This window comes from Arvicola amphibius, chromosome 5 (genome assembly GCF_903992535.2).
Source record: "Arvicola amphibius chromosome 5, mArvAmp1.2, whole genome shotgun sequence".
NCBI classification, from domain to species: Eukaryota; Metazoa; Chordata; class Mammalia; order Rodentia; family Cricetidae; genus Arvicola; species Arvicola amphibius.
The window spans coordinates 15,625,325-15,652,313 of record NC_052051.1 but is presented as its reverse complement, the minus strand read 5'-3'; the positions used below and the strand labels follow the sequence as shown (position 1 = coordinate 15,652,313).

Below are 26,989 nucleotides of genomic sequence, written 5' to 3'. Positions count from 1 at the left end.
ACCTGCTGTACTTCCTGACTGTGAAGTGGGTTCCTTGATCAGACATACGCTGTACGGGAAGGCAAGCAAGCCTGCCTTTGAGCTTCTACCTTGATTTCCCTCAACGATGGAGTGTAATCTGTAAGGTGAAATTAACCCTTTCCTCCTCTAAGTCACTTGAGGTTAGAGTGTACTCATTTTTTCCTGCACCTACATGCTCCTCCCTGGATACGTGTCCAAGATTTTCTCCTTCAGCCTCTCTGTCAAACTACTCCCCCTGAACCTAAACAACGATCTGGAGCCTTCTACCCATTAACACCGGCTTCTAATCCTGCCACCTAACCAGCTACCACTCTAAAATAAAGCTTCTGGGCTACAGTCTACTACTCTGGAGGCATCTTGTTCGGGTCACTGAACAACTGTTTGGCCAAGTGAAGAGTCTGACACCAGCCACCACCTATGCCAGTTAGTGCCTCGGAGTAGTGGACAGGACAGCGACAGCAGCAACACCCACGTAAGTGTAGGAGAGTTGAAGACTGAGGGTCACATCAGAGATGCCATACATACGTGGTGACAGCAGCCAAGCTGACAAACAGACTTGAAAAACGATCAAAGGAGAAATAATTGGATGACAGTGGGCAACAAGAAAGGACATTTAAAAGAGGGTGCTGACCCCAAAACTTGGAAGGTTTATGTGTGGGAAACAGATGTGGTATTCCATTTGTACAGCTTTGGGCACACTGGGACCCACAGAGGTAACAACTGGAGACAGTGGGTTATTTATATAAAAAATAATTTATGCCGGGCAGTGGTGGCACACACCTTTAAATCCAGCACTTGGGAGGCAGGGAGATCTCTGTGAATTCAAGGCCAGCCTGGTCTACAGAGTGAGTTCCAGGAAAGCCAGGATTACAGAGAGAAACCCTGTCTCAACATAAAAAAAAATAAAGTAAAATAAATAAAAAAAAATTTAAAAAGGAGGAGGAGATACAGACAATAAAAGATGCCCAGAAATATCCTTTCAAGCAATTGGTATGAAATCCTCAAAGGAATAAGAGATCGGACAACTAGATTCCAATTTCTGAACTTCTAAACTTTTCTGAAATCTGAGTTTCACTGAAACCCACTAATACCTCTGTCATTGCAATCACGACTGCAGCCACTTGGTGGCAACAAAAGCACATTTTTCAGAGCCAGTCTTCACTTTTAACTGGAATACAAAAACAAAACAAATGATTGGTTCCAATAAATTGACATTAGTGGTCAGACACTATAAACAAAGCCCCTAGTAAGATCTAGTACCCAGAACAAGCCAAAGGGCTCCATTACAAGTAATGGTATTTTTTGTTATTTTTGGTTGGTTGGTTTGTGGTTTGTTAGGTTATTTGTTTGTTTTCTTGAAATCGTCTTCCTCTGTGTCCAAGCTGCCTGAAACTCACCGTGAGTCTAGTCTGCTCTCAAACTCCTGGGGACCCTGACTCAGCATCTCAAGATCTATGATCCTAAGCGTGAGATACCACACCCAGACTGCAATTCTTCTTGAGATTATATTTTTCCAAGTTTTCCATTAAAACACACATACACTCATGCAAAATACCCAAATCATAAGTAACCACGTCACAGATGCCCATGAGCAGAAGTTACGTGTGCAATCAACACCTAGCTCACTCTGCCAGGACCAGGACCCCAGGAGCCTCTTCTGGCCACACCCCCACCAGCAGCACCCTCAGTCCGTCTCGTGTGTGCACAGGTCGAATAGCAATGGGGGGGTTAACGCTGTTTACTCCCTGCCTTACTTGTAAGATCTGCATCGTTGTGGCTCAGTCTCACTGTTGTGTGGTGGCACGTAGTGTGACTACTCCACAGTTCAGCCATATGCATACATGTGGGAACTTACACAGAATGAATATTTCTGTGGGAATTTATTAGAATGACTTACAAGCTGCAACCCAACAATGGCTAGTTATGAATGGAAGGTCCACGAATCTAGTAGCTGCTCAGTCCCATGAGGCTGGGTGTCTCAGCTGGTCTGCTGGGCTCCCGAAGAAGGAATGGATGTGCTGATGAGGCAGTATTATTAGTCAGGGTTCGCTAGCAGGTAAAGAACAAACCCTTCCTTCTTACATGTGCTTCCAGCAGAAGGTGTGGCCCAGATTAAAGGTGTGCCTTCCAGCCTCAAGATCTGGATTAAAAGTGTGTTGGCTTCTTGCCTCAAGATCTGGATCACAACTGTGCCCTCCATTTCTGAAGCATAGTTCATTCCAGTTGTACTCAAGTTGACGACCAAGAACAGCCATCACAAGGGGTTTGCCCATAATGCTGTTCTGGATTTCCAGTACTTTCCCTGGCAAGCTGGGGAACTCATTTCTGTAGAGTGTGAGATGGCTCAGCCATGGAGTGGCCACTTTCAGATTTTAGTAGCAGAAGACTTTTGGTGCACTTTTTTCCAAAGCGACTGTAAAAACTTTAAACTCTCAGAAATGATGTCTGACTGCTCCATGGCTTGCTCACCAAACCTGAATTTTCTGTTCAGATGTGTTTCGGTGGAAAGGTGGAGAAAGGTCATTCCTGCAGATCCTTATCCCTCCCTCCTTGGATTCTAGTAGCACTAGCAGGCAACCACAAACAGAAGTTGGAAAATCTCCTCCCACTTGCATATCCCAATGAATCCTTGGACACGTGAAACGCTCCCACAGATTTCCACGTCCAGGGTTCTGAACAAGCCCAGAATGGCACCCCACTTGCTGAGACTTCACAGGCGGCCTCTGAGACTCTTCTAGGTGCTGGGAACAGAGAAAGAAACAGGACGGACGACACTGATGCTCCGACTGAGCTGCCGTAAATGTGACAAGGGGTGAAAAGCCATGCAAGGGAAAAAAAGCACAGAGAAGAAAATGTGAGTGCAGTGGGGGTGAGGAGCGAGGCTGGAAGAGAAGAAAGGAAAAAAGCAAACCATAAGAAAGTGTGTTGCAGAAATAGAGAGCTGTTTGATGAAAAGGGGCTGCAGTGGGTGAACATTTGACACATTCAAGAGAGAAGCTGGAGGAATAAGGGCAGGAGAGGCTGTGAGACTTGATGGGGCATGGTTGTTTACAGAACCTGCCCAGCTGCTGCTAAAAAGTAGCCAAGGACCAAAGTAGAGCATGTCTAACATGCTCAAAACCCTGGGGAGTTCCATGCCCAGAATTCACATGCAGTGCACAATACAGGAATTGAAGACAGTAGCATACTCATGCTAGGCACTCTCCTGTGAGAAGCTAGTGATACTGTATGCAGTCTTTGTGCTGGAGGTGTGGCTAACTTAGCAGTATACTCTCCTAGCATGTTCAAGGGAGATGGCTTGTGGTTAGGAGGGCTTACTGCTCTTCCAGAGGACCTGAGTTTGGTTTCCAGCACCCACAACAGACTGTTCATAACTACCTGTAACTCCAGCTCCAGAGGATATGATGCCCTCTTCTGGCCTCCATGGGCATCTACACACATGGCATGCATGTACACACATGCACATACACAATTAAAAGAGAGAAATTAAAAAAAAAAATAAACGAGACTTGGTGGTGCACACACCTTTATTCCCTGCAACTAGGAAGCAGAAGAAGGTAGATCTCTGTGAGTTTTAAGCCTGCCTGATGTGGGATTCCCCTCTGTATGCTGTGAATACAATTGATTAATTAATAAAAAAAAACTGGCTTAGGGGCTGGAGAGATGGCTCGGTGGTTAAGAGCACTGCCTGCTCTTCCAAAGGTCCTGAGTTCAAGTCCCTGGAGAGATGGCTCGGTGGTTAAGAGCACTGCTTGCTCTTCCAAAGGTCCTGAGTTCAAGTCCCAGCAACCACATGGTGGCTCACAACCATCTGTAATGAGATCTGGTGCCCTCTTCTGGCCTGCAGGCATACATTCAGACAGAATACTGTATACTTAATAAATTTAAAAAAAAATCTAAAAAAAAAAGAAAGAAAGAAACTGGCTTAGCCTAATAGGGTAGAGTAGCACTAGGCAGAGAAACTAAACTGAATGCTGGGAGAAGGGAGGCAGGGTCAGGGAGAAGCCATGGAGCTACCACTGGAGAGAGACATGCTGGAACCTTGCCAGTAGGCCACAAACCTTGTGGTAAAATATAAAATAATGGAAATGGGCTAAATTACAATACAAAAGCTAGCCAATAAGAAGTTAGAGCTAATAGGCTAAACAGTGATTTAATTAGTACAGTTTCTGTGTGGTTATTTCAGGAGTCTGGGTGGCCAGGAAATGAACAAGCAGCCTCCCTACAACAAATTGGCATTCCAACATGGTCGATTAAATCCACATAAAACCTGAGAAAGCTTAAAAAGGAATCGTCGTAGACACAAAAGAACAGAGTTAAGCATGGTTTGGTAGCGGCATTTTCTTGGGTGGGCTCTGTTTGCTAGAAGCAAGAAGAGGCATGGCTCCTTTAAGAGAGCTTTTCTTGATTCAGTAGTAGCAGAAAAAAAGCCATGCTGTTTTGAAGGTGCGACTTCCTGGGCCGTGCTGCCAGCGTGAACTCTGACTAGGTCTGGCTATGGAACATTTAGATGAGGTTTGTGAGCAGAGTGCCACAACTTGCTTAATGGCAACACAGACCCACTGTGTGCCTGAAAATGGGACTGTGAGCACGGCTTGCACTAAACAGATCTCCACTCTGCCGTGTCGGACTGGGGGGAGCCAAAAGGCAAAGCAGCCTTAAAAGCGCTTAGCATTTTAAGACACGCTCCTGGACAGAAAAGAATTACAGATACACAATAAAGACACGTTCAGACATAAAAGACCTCTAAATGAGACACAGTGTGTTTAAAAAATGTACGTAGGCTTGGGAGAGAAAAGATAAAGAGTATAGAGAATCATAAAAGAAAGTGGTTTAGACAGTCATAGATTAAAGGAGTAAAGATAATAAAACATTAAAAAGTAATAGAGTAGCCTTGTGGTAAAATACAAAATGATGGAAATTGGTTAAATTGAGATGTAAAGGCTAGCCAATAAGAAGTTAGAACTAATAGGCCAAGCAGTGATTTAATTAATACAGGTTCTGTGTGGTTATTTCGGGAATCTGGGTGCCTGGGAAATGAACAAGCAACCTCCTTACTACACTAGCCTGGTCTACACAGCAAGCTCCAGACTACCCAAGGCTACATAGGGAGATCCTGATCCCCAAACTGACTAATTTAATTAAATAATTTTTTAAGTTTTCCAGACCAGTCTACCACTACTCAACACAATAACTACGCAATACTTTTAAAGCTTGAGAGAAGTCATAAACCCTATGTAACTGAATAGATGTGTCCACATGCCAATAAAACTTTATTTATAAAACAGGTAGAGGGCCAGTTATGGCTAAGGCTCTAATTTGCAGAGACATGTGCATAGTTGAATCCTCAGTGTTGCAAATAGTTCTCTTTAACAGAGAGTTTTCCAGAGCATCGCTGTAGTGCAGATAATACAGGTTTCTAGGTGTGAGGTTCAAAGGCTTATGAACTTAGTGACCACTAGTTCCCTGAGATCCTTTCCATTTCTACCATCTGTGACACTCAGTCTTGATAGTTGTGTTTTCTACCTTCATAGCCACAATCCCCTAGTTGTCTTTCCACCTCCTCAACCACAATCCCTAGTTGTTTTTCCTGAATCTGACTCAATTTCAGAGTTCCCTTGTAAAGCAAAATGTTCCCTCCCTTAAAAATTTCCACATCCTGATCCCTAGAACCTGGGAAAGTCACCCTACACAGCAAAGGGAACTTTGCAAAGGCCTTTAGCTTAGGCACTTCAAGTGGGAGTTTGTCTTGATTTATGCAGATGAGCCCAGTATCATTACTAGGGTCCGCAAAGAGGCAGGAAGAAAATTGGCTCAGAGGGGGACATGTGGGAAACTGGGGTTGGGGCTCAAGTGACAAGTGTAATACATTCTATCAAGTTAATAGCTTTGAAAGTGGCAGAAGGAGCCACAAGCCAGAGAATGTAAACAACCTCTATACACTGGAGAAGGCAAAAGGGATAGATCAGTCCCCTGAGCCTCCAGAAGACAAGGTCTTACCAGGAAACCAGTGCAGACTTCTGATCTCCATAATGGAAAGTAACCAATTCGTAATGCTTTCAGCCACTGAATTGCAGGTACATTGTTACAGCAGCCTTAAGAAGTGTGCTTAGAAACTGATGCCTGGAGGTAGAGCTTGGTGGAAGAGCCCTTTCCTAGTATGCACAAAGCCCTGGGTTTGGTCCCCAGCAGCACACAAATTGTATACGAAAGTTACTCTCACCCTGAGAACGCGAGTCTGCTTGGTGGGAGTTTTCATCCACCTTACAACAACTCGCAGACTTATCAGGTCCCCCGTGCTGTCCCACGTGGCACTAACAGCTTGTTTGCAAGCTCGTGCTACAAGCATTTTGTGGTATGAGCTTGGGTGCTGCAGGTCCAGATTTGTATGACAAAAAGTATATGTTTACACTGGAGCCATTAAATGCCCTCAGCATACCCAGACAGCAGACCTTTAACTAGGTCAGCACACGCCCGCTCTTAGGCATGGCAACCTCAACGTCTAGGGACATCTTATTGAGAATTCTGGTTAATCCTTAACCACACAAGCACAGGGAGGCAGATCCACCTTAGCCACACAAACGCAAGGGACGCAGGGCCAGTCTCCCAGTCAGAAGCAGTTCTCTACAGGGGCAGTTCTGTCTCTCAGCCGCGCCTGTCACTGTTTGAGGTGTGAGACTTTTTATGTTTTCATCACACTGGATATGGGTGGAGCTCAGGGAGCCTGCTGAGTGTCCCACAGCACAAAAGACAACCCATGAAAAAAAAAAGGGGGGAGAGAGAGAGAGAGAGAGAGAGAGAGAGAGAGAGAGAGAGAGAAAGAAGGAAAGAAAGAAAGAAGAAAGAAAGAAAGAAAGAAAGAAAGAAAGAAAGAAAGAAAGAAAGAAAGATCTGCCTAAAGACCAGCAGTGTGGAGTCTGAGGAACCAAGCTCTAAATGGATCTTGCACAGATGAGTTTTTTATTTTATTGGAGACAGGATCTCAGTATGTAGCCCTGGATAACATGAACTCACTATATAGATCAGGTTGCCCTTGAACTCACAGAGATGCCCCTACCTCTGCTCCTGAGTGCTAGGGCATATTTAAATACTGTTTTTATAAACAAAATTCTGTTACTGTTGTTGAGTTTTACTCTTTAGTTTTTGACTTTGGGGGAGGCCGGACACCCAGCTTCCAAATAAATCTCACACAGAGTCTTAGTGGGTTTTTTCTTTTGTTGTTGTTGGTGTGTGTGTCAAGACAGGGTTTCTCTGTAGCTTTGAAGCCTGTCCTGGAACTCGCTCTGTAGACCAGGCTGGCCTGGAACTCACAGAGATCCCTCTGTCTCTGCCTCCTGAGTGCTGGGATTAAAGCACATGCCACCATTGACTGGCATCTTATTCTTTCTTATAAATGCCCAGCCTTAGCTTGGCTTGTTTCTTGCCAGCTTTTCTTAAATTACCCCATCTACCTTTCGCCTCTGGGCTTTTCTTTTTCTTACTTCTATAATCTTATTTTCACTCTTCCTCCATGGCTGACTGGGTGGCTGGCCCCTAGCGTCATCCTCTCCTTGTTCTCTTGCTCTTCCTTCTCTCCTTTTCTCCTTCTATTTATCCTCTCTGCCTGCCAGCCCAGCCTATCCTGTCTCCTGCCTCGCTATTGGCCATTCAAATCTTTATTAGACCATCAGGTGTTTTAGACAGGCATCTTCACAGTTAAACAAATGCAGCATAAACAAAAGCAACATCGCTAAGCAAATGTTCCAGAGCATAAACAAATGCAACGCACCTTAAAATAATATTCTACAACAGACTTTAGTTAATTTTTCTTTTTTTTAAGATTTATTTATTTATTATGCATACAATGTTCTGTTAACATATATACACCAGAAGAGGCCCCAGATCTCATTACAGATGGTTTGAGCCACCATGTGGTTGCTGGGAATTGAACTCAGGACCTCTGGAAGAGCAGCTAGTGCTCTTAACCTCTGAGCCATCTCTCCAGCCCCTAGTTAATGTTTCTTGTATAATTTTTCTACCACTTACGGAAGTGGTAGGTCACAGCTGGAGCCTGGGTCCTCTGAACCGAGACTCTGGCGCAGGTTTTCATAAAATGGCCAGTGAATACCCAATAAGGAGACTTGGTGACAGTCTCGTTCCAGAGGCTGGGGGTCAGGTAGCTGTAGATCTTAGAGATGGCATCAAAGATGGCCTTGGCAAAGTTGCCCAGGGTGGCAGTGCAGCCCCTGGCTCATGTGTAGCGGTCATCAATACCATCACCAGTAGCTTCTTGAAACAGGAGCACAGATGATTTTTAATATTGTTATCTAAAAGTGTGTGTGTGTGCGTGTGTGTGTGTGTGTGTGTGTGCTTGTGTGCAGAGGCCCACAGAGACCAGAGGCAATGGATCTGCCTGAAGCTAGAGTTACGGGCAGTTGTGAGTCACTTGCCTTTTGTGAAACGATCTCAGGTGCAAAAGTAATGTGCCCTCCTCACAACTGAACCACATCCTGGCACCTTGCTAAGTACACTGAGCCCGCCGGCATTATAGGCGTGCACCATGACACCTGGCTCAGATGTCTTTAAAAAAGGGTTTGGAGTGGCTTAGCAATGCTTACCCCTGTCTCCTGGTCAGACGAGAAGCCTACCTGACTAATATTTCATCCTAACTCTGTCACAGACACCTTCCAGTTCTGGACTGACACCCAGAGCAGCCCGTTACATTCACTGTGTTCCACACAAATACTCTTGGGTGACTGTGCTGGCTGCGATTCCACCCAGGAACAGAATCAGTAAGGGTGAGCATGGGGACTGGGGGCAACACCTATAGGAGCTGGCTCACATCATTGTGGAGGACCTGACATCCAAAACCTCACAAACAGAAAACACAGTAGGGTTTTCATCCAACTCTGTGTGTGCGTGCCAAAGTGTATATATGAGTGCATTTGTGAGCGTGTATATCAAGTGTGGTGGCCACGAGTCACTTCAGGAGTCCTTCCTCAGGAGAGGATCAAACTCCTTTCTCAAGCTCCCATGGCTAGCACTTTTACAACTGACCCCTCCCTTCCTGGTTGTTTTTAAGACAATGTCCCACTGTAACAAGGCTGATCTAAAAGGCACAACAATCCTCCCAGCTCTGCTCCTTTTCCCTCCCCCTAACCCACTAAAAGGGAAATAATAAATTCTCATGTTGCACACTTGCCATTTCACCTTTAAGCTGTTCTTCCAAAGTACCAGGATAGGTCAACAACAAGACTTCCCAAGGTGCTGCTGATCTAACTAGGTACTTTGGAAGAAAAATATCCTATGTTTTCTCTTATTCAGATGTGTGTGTGCGTGCACGTATGTGTGTGTGTGAGATGAAAGTAGGAAGGGTACTATGTGGAGGGAGCAAAGGCAGAAGAGAAGAACAAAATATGGTAATAGGATGAACTGACATTTTTTCTCTTCTCATGTGTAATCTAGATATCTATATATGTATATGTACACATATACATGCATGTGTGTATATATATTTGCTGTTACAAATAGTGAATTTAAATGTGTTGTGTTATTTATTGAGAACATGATACACATGTGGCGGTTAGAGGATAACGTGAAAGAGTTGGGTTTTTTCCTTCTATGGTTATGAGTCTCCAGAATCCCATGCGAGTCCTCAGGCTTGGAGCAAGCACCTTTGCCTGCTTCAGTCATCTCAGCAATCCACAAAGAATAAGTTTTAACACACTTTTAAAAATTGACAATTTGGCCAGGCTGTAGTGATGCACACCTTTAGTCCCAGCACTTGAAAGGCAGAGGCAGGAGGCTCTCTGTGAGTTCGAGGTCAGCCTGGTCTACAGAGCGAGTTCCGGGACAGCCAAGGTTAAACAGAGAAACCCTGTCTCAAAAAGCCAGATGATGATGATGATGATGATGATAAAAGAAATTGACTAGGACTGGAGAGATGGCTCAGTGGTTAAGAGCACTGACTGCTCTTCCAGAGGACCAAGGTTCAGTTCCCAGCACCGACATGATAGCTCACGGCTGTCTGTGATTCCAGTTCCATGGGTGTTCCAACACCCACGGCTTTTAAAACACCAATGCACATAAAATATACTTAAAAAAAGAAATTGACAATTTGATAAAGAGAAAAATGATATTTGTTGAATTCATCTTAACCGCGTTCCATGAATATTTTCTTTTTTAAAAGCTGTCTTCCTGTATCTTTTATATGTCTAACTTAAGGACTACCTCTCCATTCCAGACACTAGTATTAACTCATCTCCCCGATTCGCTACAATCAACCTTGCCTGTCCGCCCCTAGAGGACAGAATCGCTCCTTCCCACCTTCGCTGAAAAGACTGGGGCTGCCCCGTTTCGAGGGCAGAAAAACGAATTCCTAAAGAACAGGTAATAACTCAGCGACAGCCGGTTCTCCCCGTTTCCATCACACCACGCCATGCTTTCAGTTTCCTAACCTCTCTAGTCACTCCTTGCTGTACTTAAAATTCCTGAGTACCCCCAAGGCATGCTCCCTGATAATTAATTTCCTCGGGTTGGGGGGGGGGTGTCTATCTTGCTCTACAGCGTTACAGATGTCACCTCTATGCATATTCATACATACATATGTACCAAGTACGTATTCCTGCCACATAAATACCGTGCCTTCCAAGCCAACCAGGTTAAGGATAGTATGGGGAGGAAAGGTGCTCGGTGTTCTTGTGGGAACCACCAGGTCTGACAACCCTCGGGACACCCGTCTGTTGGTGAGTGGAGCCCTGCCACGCTCCCTTTGTGAGCAGCCGCGGTGATCGTGGAATTCAGAGCTGTCAGCGTTCGGAGCAGAGTGAAGGACGTCACCGAGACCCGCCACCTTTCCGTCCCCGCGGGTCACTAAGACCTCCCGGCCAAGAAACTGTGGAACTGACCAGATGCAGGAGCACGTTCCCACCGAAACCAGCGCGGGCCAACGCTGGAGGGAAAGCGCAACTTTTTTTTTTTTTAGTAGACCAATCAGAGACTAAAATGGGTCAGACTGACATCCCTGGGAACCAATAAAAAGCAGGGGCCGTCCTCCGCATGCTTGGGCACGAGAACAGTTTATTAAAAGGCAACAGTCAAAGGGCCTGGTCCTGGCTGTGGACGGAGATGGGTACCGAGCACCGGGGACCATTTCGGTGGCGAGATCGGCTCGCACCTAGCCAGGCACGCGCCGCCAGCAGCTCCGACCTCTCCAGAGCAGACCGCGGAGCGGGAGAAGACGTGCTGCGCGCCGACGTCACGCGCAGCGCCCCGCCCCCGGACGCTTATAGCGTAGGCCTGCGCGCGCGCTCACCATTGTGTGGCTGACTCGGCCGCAGCTGCGGTGTGAGGCGCGTGTTCGGGCTTTCGCCGTCCCCGCACCCGCACCGCAGCCCTGCCCCGCGGCCCGCCGCACCTCAGCTAGCCCCCGGGAACCCACCCGCCACGGCCATGCCTCGCGTCTACATAGGACGCCTGAGCTACAATGTCCGCGAGAAGGACATCCAGCGCTTTTTCAGCGGCTACGGCCGACTCCTCGAAATCGACCTCAAAAATGGGTGAGTCGCATCTGGGGGTCCGCGCCCCGTGGCGGAGGGAGCCCCCCCAAAGACCGAGTCGACCGAGGCCGCGACGCCGCGTGGCAGGGCCTCCAAAATGGCGGCGGCGCCTCGAGCGCGCGCAGGGGAGGTCGCGGGAGCGCGCGGCGCCGGCTAACGACCCGCCCGCCGGTGCGCGGCCCGCGCTCCGCCCCTCCTCAGGTACGGTTTCGTGGAGTTCGAGGACTCCCGCGACGCCGACGACGCCGTTTACGAGCTGAACAGCAAGGAGCTGTGCGGCGAGCGCGTGATCGTAGAGCACGCCCGGGGCCCGCGCCGCGACCGCGATGGCTACAGCTACGGAAGCCGCAGTGAGTCTTTCCCCCGCGCGCTCCGCGTCCTGGGTACCGGGAGGGGGCGGTGGGTGCAGTCACGGGGGCGGAGCAGGGCGGAACCTCCCCAACCCGGGCAGGCGCGGAGGCCGGGGGTCGTTGGCCCTGGGTGTTCCCGGGGCCCCTCTCCCTCCACGCATGCTCGGGTAGCCACGGGACACCGGAGCGCGGGGATTGGGTCGGGTGGCAGGTTGGCTAAGTTTGGAAGGGATGGCTTCAGTTGGCCCTCGTTGGCACTGACGCGGGCTCTCCGCACGTGGAAAGCGAGGGTTGCCTGTATTTGTACTATTCCCCCTTGCTTATCTGTCAGTGCCTTAGCTAGCTTTGAGGAAGTTTTAAGGAGAGCTGGGGCGGGGGTGGGGCAGGGGGCGGGGAAGGGGGGAGGAGCTTGAAGCATAAGTCTTAGGAGAGGGGAGACTGGACGAGGGCCAAAGAAAATGCCATTTTAAACTAAGTAATGTGGTAGAACACCACAAAGTAAATCTAAATAAGCTTTATGCTGTATTGGAACTAGTTGGGGCATGTTACTGGGTGGGGGTTGGGGGGTTTGGTTATGTGAAATGTTTAATGTTGAAATTGTTGCATGTTGAATTCAAACTTTTTAACAAGTCCTTGATGTTTCAATTTAAAAGTGACCAATGGGGCTGAGGCTGTGTCCACTGAGGCTAAGATGACTGCCTTTCCTGATTGGCCTTGGCTTTTCCATACATTGTGTGACCCTTGCCCTATGACCCTTTGGCTGACCTTACCGGAAGCCATGACGACAGCAGCCTTTTGCCATTAGACGCAGGGTGATGGTGAGGATTCCAAGGGTTAGACAAAACTGGTTAATCTGAACTAGGTGACTGTTACCTTGCGTGTTTTGTGGCCAAACCACCACCAAAAACCTCACACTGTGATGTAAGTACTTAGTGTAACTAGTAAACATTTTTGTAAAATGTAGAAATGCATGTAATCAGTTAAGTTTTATATTTTACAATGTTCTGTAAAATAAAACTTAGCGAGGTAAATTGAATAAAGGAGCAGTCACTCTCTAACAGATTGCAGGAGAGGGTTAGTTGGATTTAGTCTATTTGACTTGCCCATAATTTAATTTGTGGCAAATCACAAATGTATCGAGGGTTTAGCGGTATAATAGCAAAGTCCTACTCCAGTAATAAAAGTTGCTATGTTTGTACTAACTTTCAAAAACGTGTCCCTGTCATTGCGATGCATCTAATTACTCCCTCCGTGTGATAAAGGTGGTGGAGGTGGATACAGCAGTCGGAGAACTTCTGGCAGAGACAAATATGGACCACCTGTTCGTACAGAATTCAGGCTTATTGTAGAAAATTTGTCTAGTCGTTGCAGTTGGCAAGACTTAAAGGTATGTACCTGGGCTTTAAGTGACAGTGGGCGGTCATTTCCTTAAGAGTTAGTGCTATGTAGACGTGCTCTAGATTTCTGGGGCTTATCAGTCTTACTGTTTTAGGATTTCATGCGGCAAGCAGGAGAGGTGACTTATGCAGATGCTCACAAAGAACGCACAAATGAGGGTGTAATTGAATTTAGATCCTACTCTGACATGAAGCGTGCTTTGGATAAACTGGATGGCACAGAAATAAATGGCAGAAATATTAGGCTTATTGAAGATAAGCCACGAACAAGCCATAGGCGCTCTTATTCTGGAAGTAGATCCAGGTAACATGAGGGGCTGGGGGGGCTTGTAGTTTTCAGTTGTTGCTTAATTAAATTTATGGTGTTTATTGGTTATAGTAAACAGATGCTGAGTAGTACAAACACGTTCTTATAGAGATTAAAAATGTCTCTGTCTCTTGTGTATAGATCACGCTCTAGAAGAAGGTCACGGAGTAGGAGTCGCAGGAGCAGCCGCAGTAGATCTCGAAGTATCTCAAAAAGTCGCTCCCGGTAAATATTGTGATATTGGGTCTCTCTTAATTTTATCTGTTGGTGGCATACATGTGTTTTCTGACAAGATACTGAAAAATCTGACTTTTTTTTTACACAGATCTAGGTCGCGGAGCAAAGGTCGATCTCGATCCCGCTCAAAAGGCAGGAAATCCAGATCAAAGAGCAAATCTAAGCCCAAGTCTGATCGGGGTTCCCACTCACATTCAAGAAGCAGATCTAAGGATGAGTATGGGAAGTCCCGAAGTAGGTCACGTTCTCGGTCCCCCAAAGAAAATGGAAAAGGAGATATAAAGTCAAAATCCAGATCCCGGAGCCAGTCTCGATCCCATTCACCTCTGCCTGCTCCACCTTCAAAGGCCCGTTCTGTGTCCCCTCCACCAAAAAGAGCATCCAGGTCCCGTTCTAGATCTCGTTCAAGGTCCAGATCAAGTTCCAGAGATTAACCCTGAACTCTACGTTCTTTGCACACTATTAACAGAACACTTTCCTACTTGCTTAGACAGTTACTCTTCCGAGTTTGTACTTGGCCTCTTCAAGAGGATTTCCTGAAAAGGGAACACAGGAATTTAATTTGTGGCCAAATTTAATGAAAAAAGATGAGGTTTTAAAGTGGTAATATGAAGCCCTGTCCCTTCTTTGTAGAATTAAGATAATTTTGATTTTATAGCCTTTGAGCCTAAAATAACTTTTGTAAAGATTAAGCTCATTTAGATTTTTTTTTTTTTTAAATATTGCAGCAGGATCTGCTGCAGGGTTCTGTTGTTTTGTTTGCTTATTTTTAAATTAACTGTTTCAAGCTTTGGATATTGCAGGCTTTACAGGGAGAACCCAAATTTTCAATTATGTTGGCTTTTTATAAAGCTTGAGTTATGTAAGATTTAAATAAAAGTTTGCTACCAAGATGATTGCCTTATTGAATAGGTCACTGCTTAGGGCCCTGTAAGTGTTGATACCTGCCATTTATGGAGATAGTGTAAGTTTCATTGAAGTGTAAAAACAAGGCAAGCCTCAGACCAGCAATAAATTAATCAGTTTGGATAACCTTATTTTGTGCTGTTAATTAAATCTACCAAAGTCTTTTCTGCCCCTTTAATAAGTTGAGTTAAAAGTAAAAGGGACTTTGTAGTTAGTGTCACAAGATTTTGTCCAATTAATATGTTTTTAAAGAAACTAAAGGATTACAAATGAACTCTTCAAGAAGTAGGTCCTAGTACTTGGGATCTTGTTATCCTGTGTTCTGGAAGTGGTCAGTGTGATTAGTGTTAGTGTATGGTTTGATGGTCTCTAATGTTTTGAAAACAGAAGTAGCCTTTATTTGATTAGAAATTTAGTTACCTTACTCAAAGTGGGAAAAGCACATAATGCTGCATTTTCTGCTGAAAGTTGCTTATATGTAACAGGTGCGTAGCAGACTACTTGGTAAGATATTTGCTGGTTATAACTTCCCAACAATCAGTCCCATTGTGTTAGTGGGGCTTTTGTGGTTGGTTTGCCAAAACAGTGAAATGGATAAACTGAAATGCTTTATGCTTTATACGTAAAGCATTATGAACACTGTGGAAACCTAGTTAAAATAAGCAGTGCAAACTTGTAGGAATAACTGGACTTGCAGTTTCCATGCATCCAAAAGCCCAGTTCGTTGAGACTGCAATCAATAAGTGAATTACCTTACAACCCTTTTGTTGTTCAGACGTCTTAAAGTCATTTCATCCTAAATACTTCTTCGGTTTTTAGTCAAGGTGTAGATGAATTGGCTTCCTCGGCTGTTGGTACATAACCTAGCAAGGGTTGGATTATAGTGTTATAGGGTTGCTGTGTGGGACTGAATAATCAGAAGACATGCAATACAATGAGGCTGAGTGGGACATTGGGTATTCAAGGGCCTACATAGGTATCAGTAGCTGGGAATACTTGGAAACAGGGAAAGGAGAATGTTTTCAAGAAATTTCTGTTACAAAATCTAAAAGACTAACTTAATAGTGTCAGATAAAGCTGCTGCTTTAGTCATCTTTTCTTTGATGCTTTGTTTAGATGTTTATAAGAAATAGGTTTATTTTTCCAGTGTAAATTTCAGAAGTTAAAAGAAAATTGTTTCTGGTCGTAGTTTACTATTTTGCCTGTTCAAAGACAGAAGTGATGGCTCTTTAAGAATTGGGTTTGACCAAAGTTCTTTGTTTTCAGGGAAAAATATATAAAAGCTTTCTGAGCCACAGTCTTTTAAAGGGAAGAAAGGTTATCAGTAAAATTTGGCTTTCTGACTGCACGCATCTTCAACTGGGCTTGCCTTCTGTTAATGTAGTACATGATGGAGGCATTTGACTAACTTTAGCTGCCCCAATAAGCATATAATGTATAGGTAAATGCCAACACCCATAGGGGCAAAGGCCATTTTATTAAAAATCTAGGCCTATTTCGTACCTGTAGACCCTAGTTGTTAAATGCACTAAATAAACCACTGCATTTAAAGCGTTTGCCTTAGCAAATTTGACTTAAAATGTTTAGTTCCTTACTGACTAGTGAATTCAGTTCTACCAACTAATACGCAGAATCTAAGGATCCCATCTTGCACACATTGGAGATGCCCTGGGTGGAGTATCAACAGAACCAACCGATAAAAGAGCACAAGAGAAGTGGGGAACATCTTGAGTCCTGTTGGACGTGATAGCGTTTCTTGATATGCCACAGTGCCTTTATGGCCAGTTTGAGTCCTGCCTACTTCAGCCTTTATGTTCCCACTCCTCCTGTGTTAACATTGCTTTCATCTTGGATATTCTTTTTTTCTACTTTGTTAACCTATTTTATGCTTTATCTCAATAAAATGCTTACCAAGGGAAAGACGTGTTCTGAGTTTATTGTGTTGTCCCTTGGCACCAAGTACTTGGCCAGTGGTTTTTTTTTGAGCTGTAGCATTGAGCTAGCATTGGCTAGCAGTTGATATGTGCTCTTACTTTAGCTCTAGAAGGCAGAGTTCGGGGACAGTAGAGGGTTTGTCTTATTTTCCTGTATTTACTCTTGTCCATTTTTACCTTGTGATTGATATTTTCAACACAGTTTCTCAAATTAGGAAATTTTAAATACTTTGCAAATCCTTAACCTATGTCCTTAATCCTGGGTACTCTAGGCTTTGCAGGTTTAGCTTTCAATACCATTGCATTCCTATTGCTTAATGTTGTTCTCAAAAGCCTCACCTGTGGTCAATCTGATTTCATATACATGGTGGTAGAGTTCCTTGTTTTTCTAAGAATGAAGTTTAGATACTAAGGTAGACACTATTTAAGGTGTCTTTTTATTTCTTAGACTGGTCTCAAACTAACAATGACTTTGGACTTAAAATGTTAAGGCGGTATCAGTGGCATGTAGTATCACATTTGTACTTGTGCTTGTCCCTTTTTTCTTGACACTATTTAGGGGCTGACCTTCAGCTCAGCAATCCTACCACCTCAGACTCTTGATAATTTTAAATTTCTAACCACAAGTGTAGCCTTTGTTAAAAGGGTGGGTTAGTACAGTTGTCTTCAGATCCTAAATAAATAGCCTTTGTGGGTAGACCTGACTCTCAGTAGTTATTCACAGGCTTCTACTGTAGCAGTTACTAAAGGAATGGGCACTAGTTTGACCAGAAAGGAATTTCAGTTCCAAAATAAAATGTAAACAAAGGGTGATGCCGTGAAGTCCACCTGATTCCTTAAGGAAGTAGGACATGCAGGTATTGCACTCTTCTTTGGAGATGCTTCTTGACAGCATGAGTAATAGATAGACATGTAGTAGTCTGAATATCCCAGGGCACTGGTTCCAGTACACTAGCTCTCAGTTAACAAAATCCCCAAACATTTTGGGTTAAGAAGTGACAAACTACAGAAGGATGTTTTGGGGGCTTCTGTGTACAAAATAGGTATCATTCATGTTTTGAGACAGTCACTCTGATCTAGGTGACCTCAAACTCATAGCAGTTTAAGATGCCTCAGCCTGAGAGCTGGGATTATAGACATGTGCCATGACACTTGACCATTGCTGTTAACTTTTATAGTGAATTTAAAACACCAGTAAGAATAGTGGGATAAACCACCACCCACTTAAGCTTTAACAGTATATACCTGTGTGCTTTCAATTTTGAAGGTAACCCTAGGCATTTAATAATGTTAATGATACAGTACATAGTTCTAGAGGGCATCTAAAATCTCTTTAAGCCCTGTCAAATGTGGCCAAAGCCTGTAATCCAACACAAGATGATTTTTGAAATCAGGGCTGCATAAGTAAGTTTGCTCCCAATGGGTTTATAAACATTTTTCCATTGCCCCATAAAGATTGAAGAAGCTAGGTCATTGTGTATTCTCCCAATCTTGGTTTTGCTCAAATGAAAGTATATCCAATGCCATGCATTTGCTGTAAATGGATAGGTTTTATTTTTCACAGATGTTTACCTAAATCAACAGCTGGGAACTTGTTTGAAATGGAGCTTCTCAGGTCCCACCCTGGACACACTGATCCAGAAATACTGGGTGGAATCCAGCCTTACATGTCCTAATAAGCTCTCATGAAATTGTCAGGGGAGTATTGGTGTGGGACTTCCCTGCACCAGGCCCAACAGAGCAGAGGGAATCACTTCATGCTCAGGTTTGAAGTCATACAGAAAACAGTTGTTTATTTGGCCTCTCAAGAAATGAGAGGCAATAGGTACTCAGGCCAATTCTAGCTGACCTGATAAGGAAGCCCTTCTGCTTTGGCCTTTATTGAGAAAAGGAACACTTTGAAATGAAGGACCCCATCTTACTCTAGTCCTTTGTGAAGCCAATTCTCAGTTCATCAGAGCACTTGATTTCTAAAGTAGATGGTGCCTGTTTCTAGAATTAGAAAAGAAAATTTTATCTATTATTTATTATGCTAGTTTCCTTTTAGTTGTGACTGCACTCAGTTGAGTTCCCCTAACAGAACGTTACCTGCATACAAAGGTATGGACCTGGGGTGTGCTTGAGTTAGCACTTTTCTAGCTATGGGTTTGAGACCTTGCAGTCCTAACATGACTACCATCACAGACCACCACCACGTTTCAGTCATCAAGTTCCATTTGGCCCTGCTACCCCAGATCCTGCCCTGGAGCTAAGTGGTGGCACCTGCCTATAATTTCAGTACAGTTGAGTCACAGGCCAGGAGTGTTAATGGTTATAGTGCTGGCAGCACATTCTGTACCTGACACTGCAAAAAGATTGAGAAAATAGCGCCACACCCAAATTTTCAGGAAACTGCTATGTAACTGAACAATCTCTTGGTCTGTGTTGACCACATTCCAAACCTCTACTTGAGAACCCAGTGTTTCATGACATTCTGTAGTGTTGGGCAGCAAAGTTGCTGGGACTTTATGCATTCCAGATAGGTGTTCTACCACAGCTATATTCCTGATATATGGTATTTTTTTTTTTTACGTTATTATGTATGTGGGTGCCAGAAGACTGCTTTCAGCAGTTTCCTCCTACCATGTGGGTTCTGGAAATTGACCTCAAATGACCAGAACTGGCAGCAAGTGCTTTTAGCCCCTGAGCCATCACCTGGCCTCCTCAGTGGTATTCTGATGAGGACTAGGATTCCCTCAGCAATACATCGTTTCCTCTCTCCACCCTAAGATACCATTTGATGATTACTATACTTCAACTTTTTGAAGGCACAAAGAGCAAGTAAACAGTATAGATGGTCATTTGGACCTTTTTTTAAGGCTTAAGTGGTTGCAGTGCCCAGCTCAGGGAGCTGGAGATGCATCAGCTAACCAGTCTTCTCAATGAGTGTTAAAACCCTAGAGTTCCTAAACTAGGCTTTTATGTAAGGGTCTGTCCCTTCCTTTGGACTATTTAGGCAGCTAGTCCAAATATTTATGCTAGTCTGCAAACAAGATGGCCACAGGAAGAAGGAATGTCTTCATTCTTCCCCTCAATGGTGTATCTTACTGGTGTCACTGTGATCTTAACAATGGGGCTTGAGATTGCAGGGCTGGATGGACTTAAGCATCTACTCTCACCTTGTCCTGTGTCTGCTTGAGTCTGCTCAGCTGAATTAACCTACCTATCCAGAGTATCTGGAACCTTGTGATACATTTCTGAAGGGCTACGTACTGAGTCAGGCTGTCCCATCGCTTTTTATTTCTCTGGTCCTCTGTTCTTTCTGGGATCCTGTACTACTCAGACCCCAGGCTTCCACAGCCTGTGTATTCAAAAGAAATGGTGCAGCATCTGCAGTCTGAGGTTGCGCTCACAAGCCAAAATTGTGAGCTTCCTTTCCCCTGTGAAAGCTTCAGGGGGTCATTGTTTTGGATTGAGCTCCAGCAGTAAACCCTAAGAGAATAGACTAAAATGGGGGTACAGGAGATGGCTCAACAGATAAAAGCACTTTCTACCAAGCTTGACACAACCTGAGTTCAGTCCTTGGAACACAACACGGTCAAAAGAACTGCATGTTGTCCTCTAGACATGTAAGCATGTGCATGCAGACACAAAACATAGCATGTGTAAACATGACAATAGACCAAAGTGGAGGAGTTATTCCTGGTAAAAGTTCTGTTACCAACCCAAATTAAGCTATTTGGCTGACTTTCCAAGAAATCGGGTGAAAGCAAAATTTCCAAAACAAACCAGCCCCAGCAGCCTTAATAGATAAAGCAGTCTAGGGCTAGAGAGATGAGTCAGTGGTTAAGAGCACTGGCTGTCCTTCCAGGGGACCCAGGGTATTCAGGCACACATGAGGAACAAACATAACATGCAGTCAGAGCACCCTTACATACAAAAAGTCTGAGGGTAACCTGTTTACAGTATGGTACCTTGTTATTTTGCCCAGGCAAGCCCAGAACTGGGCTCAAGAAATCTTGCCTCAGTTACCAGGACTACATGAATGTGCCTTTGAGTCCTATACTCTTCAAACTGTACTGGTACCTCAAGTTGGTATAGATGGGCCTGCTGATGGTTAAATGGGCAGGTTTCCATGACTGATTTTTTTGTTTCTTTGGAGTAGTACATTTATTGTACAAGTAAATCACTTACCCAGAGCCAATTTTTGCTTTGCCTTTCTTGCTTCAATATGACTGCCCAGCAAGATGGCTCAGCAAGTAAAAGCTTTGCCATGCATGCTTGCAAGCTTGGCATCAGGAGCTCGGTCCATGGACATCATGATTTAAGAAAAGAACTGACTCCCAAAAGTTGTACTCTGACCTCCATTCATGAGCACATGTATACCTTCACTCACATCATATACACACAATACTTTCTACAGGGTAGTGTGTGTGTGATTCCTAGTGCATGTGGTATGAGTTTAGGGATTCGATCCTCAGATGATATGTCTCCACTAAGCACTAAGCATCCAAATAAAAACGCTTCCTGAGCCCACCCCAAATGGCCTATGTATTTTCCTAGACCTGTAGTCTAATGAGGTAGTTGCCTAATTCTTGGTCCCCAAAGCCAAATTTGGCTGTACCTTAAGAGCCTGAATAGTGGCTAAATTGAGCTTGTTACTCTTACCTGTAATCCCACCTACTTGGGAGGCTGACATAGGATTACATTAGCGAAACTGTCTCAATAGGACCTTTTATCTAAAAGAAGGTGATGGAGGAGGGTCTTCTATCTGTTGATTTCATTGGTTAATTAATAAACTGCTTGGCCTGATAGGTTAGAACATAGGTGGGTGGAGTAGACAGAACAGGATGCTGGGAGTGAGGCAGATGCCTCGGGCAATCGCCATGCCTCTCTTCTCTGGGTCAGATGCGATGGAGCCAGCCGCCAGGTCAGACATGCTGAGTCTTTCCTGGTAAGACACCACTAGTAGTGTTACACAGATTATTAAATATGGGTTAAAGAAAGATGTGAGAATTATCCAATAAGAGGCTAAAACTAATGGGCCAGGCAGTGTTTAAAAGAATACAGTTTGTGTGTTGTTATTTCGCGTGTAAAGCTAGCCGTGTGGGATCCAGGCGGGAGGAAAAACAGACCTGCTCGCCTCCTCACTACAAGAAGGGGCTTGAGGATGTAGGGTTTGGTCTAGTATGCATGGATTCTGTTCCCAGTAAAGAATTTAGTATGGCCATCTAGAAAGAATGGGACCGGCCTCCTAGACTCCATGATACTAACAGGAGCTTGAGGGCTACTCCAGAAAGACAGAACTTGGGGTAAAAAAAAAACACACAGCCAAGCAGCTTTGGTCATACAGGGCTAGTTCTGTGGGGTTATTGCTGTCACCTGGGGAATCATTGAGTGGGCAGCTGAGTTCTGACATAAGATTACCAGCCTGTGGCGATGGTGGCACATTCTTTTAATCCCAGCACTTGGGAGCCAGAGGCAGGCAGATCTCTGAGTTCAAGGCCAGCCTGGTCTACAAAGTTCCAGGACAGCCAGGACTGTTACACAGAGAAACCTTGTCTCGAACCCCTCCCCCCCCCAAAAAATTAACAGTCTGCAGAGCTTTCTGGAAGTCAAGGTGAGCTGAGGAGAAATGATTTAGAACAAGCCAAAGGAAAAAAAATGGAGTCAGTTAATAATAACTATTTCCTCCAGCAAGGGAAGCAAGGGACAGTTTGAAAGGCACCCCCACTCATTCAGAAAATGAGTGATCTTTGGACAGGGAATTTTAGTTCCAAGTCCACAATACCACAAAGACTTAATGCCTCATCTGCTGTCACTGTGAGTGATAAAATCGAAGATTCCAGTCACTTGGGCCTCGCCCTACCCCTCCATGACAAGAGATGCCAGGACAGAGTTGCTGCTTCCCTGTGTCCTGCTCCTAATGATTCCCCGTTACAAGTTCAGTGAATTAACAAGCCTGGCTATCCTGGAACTCCCTGTAGACCAGGCTAGCCTTGAGCTCAAGAGATCTGCCTGCCTCTGTGTCCTGAGTACTGTGCCACCACCACCGGGCTCCCTTGTGATATTTTAACCTTTTTAGGTATCTTTAGAGAGGGAATTTCTGTGTTAAAAGGATTCCCAATTTGCACAGTCTGACGTGTTTGGGGAAGCAGAGATGTTTTCACATGAAGAGCAAAACCCTGCTATTCTGAGATCCTTGGACTACTGCAACAGTGACTTCAACTCCTAGTGAAACAGGAAGAATGGGCTGCCTCCAAACAAGTTTCCTCCATGCTTCTCTGTGTCAACACCATCTGGGCCCAGTCTTGGGAAGGGGGTGGGATATGAAGGAAGCATTGGACTTGCTCACTCTCTTCTTAAAGCAAGCTGGGGCCAGCAGAGTAAAACTGAGCATAGGGGCAGAGCTGCCCATATCACATCAGCTTGGAAGGGACTCTTCATCCCTGGAGGTGTTGGAATGAACAACAGGTATTAAGACCAATGAGAATGTAAATAGGCAGAAAATAGCAACTGAAGTCTATATGAGCTGTTTTTGAATCCCACCTGCTCAAATTTCATGCATCAGTTTGAATCACTAAAAGATGGATTTGTTATTGAGAAACCATGTGTTCTAATAGGTTTAACCACTTTAATACTTAACCATTTTGAAATCTTAGATAAGCATATTCTGAACAGAGATAAACAAAAAGAGCAGTGGTTGTGTGTTGGTGTGTTTAAAGAGGCTTCTATGATCATGGCAGTCCCCATCCTTTTTCTGACTAATCTTGTCCCTGAGAATACAAAATGTGTTCAGAACTGTTGAGACCAGACAACACATGTAAAAAATAGTTTAAACTGTTGGTCACAACAATTGGGAGAGTTTACCATTTAAGTAAGAACCATTTTTCATCTGGACTAGGAATCTAAAGATTTGGCTGATGGCTATCACCTAAGAGCAAATTAGACCACTTTCCTTCTGGGCAAAATAAGGGGGTAAAATTAAAAACCTGTGTGTAAGAAAGAAGTGGGGCACTGAAGAGTCAACCAGAAGACATTTTTTCATTAGTACCACTGTGCTAGGAACTAGGAATACTAAGACCTGGTAGATTTCCTTCATTCTAGAGCGCAGGGTCTCCTAAACTCTTGAACTACTCGTTTCTATGATGTTACAGCCGTGGTACCCGAATAAGAACCAATAAAGTAGAGATCTGGTAGAGAGATGAGCTCAGGAAATGGAAGACACAAGAGGAGCCAGTGACCTGCTTGAATCAACACTAAAGGAACCATTATAGAACTCTAGAACATGGCTTGACAGTCTTCCAATGTTGAACGGAAGCACAGGAGTGCAGTGATGTTCCCAGGTCACGTCATCAGCCAGTGGCAGTAGGTCACCCAAAGGGCCAAAGGGTGGCACAGCTAGAGTCCTTCATGCCAGGCAAGCCCAAGGCCAGACGCCGCGTGGTGCCAAGCTTCCTTGATCTGGATGTGCGTGCTCTTCACCCATCCTAGGAGAATTTTCTGAAAATCGTGAAATCCCCTTCTCCAAATGGGAGACCCAAGTGTATACAGGGGTGCACCTTGCCTGGTATAGATCACTCAGCCGCTCCCAGCTCCGTGGTTCCCAGAATACTCTAAGAATCTCCACCCACTTCTCCCGAGAAGCTACCGGGTCCTGTGGGGAAGAGGCAATTAAGCCTGCGCCCCCAGCGCTCCGACAAAAAGCAAAAGCTGCAACCAGGGTCCATGGCCGCTCAGATCAGGCGGCTTAAGCAGCTCCGCGCCGCGCTCTGCAGGGAACGGACCCGCCCCCCTGTGTGCGCAGGCGCGCGCCACACCGGGTGCCCACGGTCACTTGGCGCGGGCTACACCCGCTAGCCTTGCAGGTAAGCACGGGTCGGTGGACTCGGGCTGGGGCTCCCAGGACGTCACACCCCGGTCCCGGCCGGCGTGGCGAGTGCAGGTGTCCTGAGGGCCCCGCCCCAGGTTCTTTCCCAGTTCCTGCCGCACTGGCCGCGGGTTGGGGAGGTGGCTCTGCAGTACCAGGGCTGGGCACTCCCTTTGGGGGCTGCGGGATGCCGGTCGAGCGAGCCCACCGGCACTGCTATCGGCATCCAGAGCCGCGGGGAGGGCAGAGACTCGGCCTTGCAGAGAGATGCAATCAATTAAGAGTTTCCATTAATGAGAGGGTGTGGAGGGCGAGTTCGGGTTTCCATAGGCCGTTTGGCAAACTTTTCTCTGTCACTGATTTTCAATATTTTTTTAAACAGAAAATAGGATTTTTTAAAAAATTGGCTATAAGCGGGGGAAAAAAAAAAACTAAAGAATTCCGCCATTTTGGCGTTTAAAAAAAGTAACCCTTCTGCAGAGCAAATGGATCAGTGACCGCCCCGCCTGCAACTGTCTGCATTAGTCGAGGGAGGCGGGTGGTGGGTTTGGACACTCCAACAGCGCATTCCACTCGCTAGCGTCTACGTTGCAGCTTCAGCAGGGACGAGCTGGGGGAACCCCCTCCAAGTTTTCTGTGTGCCTCCAGAACTATCTCCTGTCTTTCCAACACCTACCACCAGGGCATTTATTGGGTGTCTGCTGTATACAAGGCCTCAAAGGGCTCTGGGTGGAGTGTGTGTGGAAAGCCTGACAGACAGTATGGATACATTCACAAATTGTTTATTGAGCAATGTTATGTGCAACCACTCTCGTTTTAAGTAGGATTTCCTGGAAACACAGATTTATGTGTAGGTTTATGGGCATAGCCCTGTGAAGCCAGCAAGATGGAACAGAGAAGGTGAAACGCTCATATAGTCTCAACAGAGCTTCAGTCTGTGGAGCAGGAATCCCTAAACTTGAGATGGCCCTGCAGAGATGCCTCAAATGAAGGTAAAGGGGTGGAGCTTTGATAGGCATCTATAGCTGTCTCAGGGAGAGAACTTTTGAACGAGAGTTCTCTGGAGGATTCCGGAGAATCTGAGGCTGATAGCTGACAGTTGTCTCCATTAGTCTCCAGAAGGGGCCCTTTTGACTCCCTCCCACCTTGCTGCAAGCTGTTCTCACTGGCACTGGATCTCCTCTGCCCTCCCAATCTGCAATTGTTTTGGTGCTCCAAGGCTTCCCTCTTTTCTCTGCATTCCGTTCTATGTCTTAAACACCATCTGTGTGCAACAACTTTCGAATGTGTCTCCAGCTCCAGCCTCATCCCTTAAAGTATAAGGCTCATGAGAACCCTGTGTCTCAGTAGCACCATTGTCCCCAAAGCATAGAGCAGTGTTGGCACTTCACCGGCTCTCCAGGATGTGCTGAGACCAGACAGCAAAGTCCTGTCAGAAAGACCGTCTTCAGCTGCTTCTCTGAGACACCTGCCAGAGGGAACTGGTTTGTTTTTTTTAAAGAGTTCTTTGATAAGCAGCCTCTCTTCATACTTGTCAGTATTTTAAATAAACGATTTATTCTGTTTAAAATAACTAAAAGTGGCACAGAGGCAGAGAGAGATGGCTCAGGGTTAAGAGCACCTGTTGCTCTTGCAGAGGACCCAGGTTCAATTCCCAGCAACCACATGGTCTCTGACAACCATGGGGAGCTCCAGCTTCAGGAGGATCAGAAGCCCTCTTCTGGCCTCAGCAGGTACTACATGCACACGGTGCACAGAGGCTCCAGCAAAAGCAACTGTACACATAAAACTAACATTTTTAAGTGATAGAAACACTTAAGCTGTAAAAAGCAAAATGAATTGGAATTGAAATGGCGGGATACTGGATTTTTATAAACTCAAGTTTTAAAAACTCATCTTGTTTGGTTTGAATACTTCTTTAGTTAAGCAGGTCACATATCTGTTTATACCATGGCTTTATACTTCTAATGATAGACATCTGTAATATATTCCATTTTAGGGAGGAAACTCTTGGAGACAAATGAATACACGAGAACAGCAAGAGAGAAAGGGAGGGTGGGCACAAGACAGCGGCCATTGCAACTTGACTTTGCAAGTAGGCAGTGCCCATGGTATTGGCTAGAAGTTGCCCAACTCCCTGGAGTTTCTGTCTAAAGGGGGAGGATTGCTATCTGTCGAAGGCCTGCTGGTATCAGTACTTCACAGCCAGCATTCACCAAAGCCCCTTCAGGTAGGTGCCATTGTCACCTTTATTTTACTTTACTGTTAAGAAGACTAAGGCTTGCCAGGCAGTGGTGGCACATACCTTTAATCCCAACACTTGGAAGGCAGAGGCAGGCAGATCTCTGTGAGTTCGAGGCCAACCTGGTCTACAGAGTGAGTTCCAGGACAGTCAGGGCTTTTATACAGAGAAACCTTGTCTTGAAAAACAGACAAACAACAACAAAAAAC

The 26,989-nt window shown here is 45.2% G+C and overlaps 2 protein-coding genes across 7 annotated transcripts in view; both read left to right on the top strand.

The window, feature by feature from the left end:
* Positions 1 to 11,299: 11,299 nt before the first annotated feature.
* On the top strand, positions 11,300 to 14,886 carry Srsf6 (serine and arginine rich splicing factor 6). The gene is made up of 6 exons (XM_038331726.2): positions 11,300 to 11,558; positions 11,760 to 11,908; positions 13,171 to 13,295; positions 13,401 to 13,609; positions 13,754 to 13,837; positions 13,938 to 14,886. The coding sequence occupies exons 1-6, from the start codon at positions 11,452 to 11,454 to the stop codon at positions 14,281 to 14,283; spliced, it is 1,020 nt and encodes a 339-aa protein (XP_038187654.1). The 5' UTR covers positions 11,300 to 11,451; the 3' UTR covers positions 14,284 to 14,886.
* Positions 14,887 to 24,494: 9,608 nt separating this feature from the next.
* Positions 24,495 to 26,989, top strand: part of L3mbtl1 (L3MBTL histone methyl-lysine binding protein 1) — a 28,457-nt gene continuing 25,962 nt past the window's right edge. The window contains exons 1-3 of one of the 6 annotated variants that reach the window (XM_038330762.1): positions 24,495 to 24,536; positions 25,381 to 25,530; positions 26,538 to 26,768. In XM_038330762.1, coding sequence (XP_038186690.1) covers positions 26,647 to 26,768 — 122 coding nt within the window. In that variant the 5' untranslated portion in view covers positions 24,495 to 24,536; positions 25,381 to 25,530; positions 26,538 to 26,646. Of the gene's footprint in view, positions 24,537 to 25,338; positions 25,531 to 26,210; positions 26,272 to 26,537; positions 26,769 to 26,989 lie in introns of those variants that run through there. The other 5 variants (XM_038330763.1, XM_038330765.1, XM_038330767.1 and 2 more) reach the window with 5 other exon arrangements.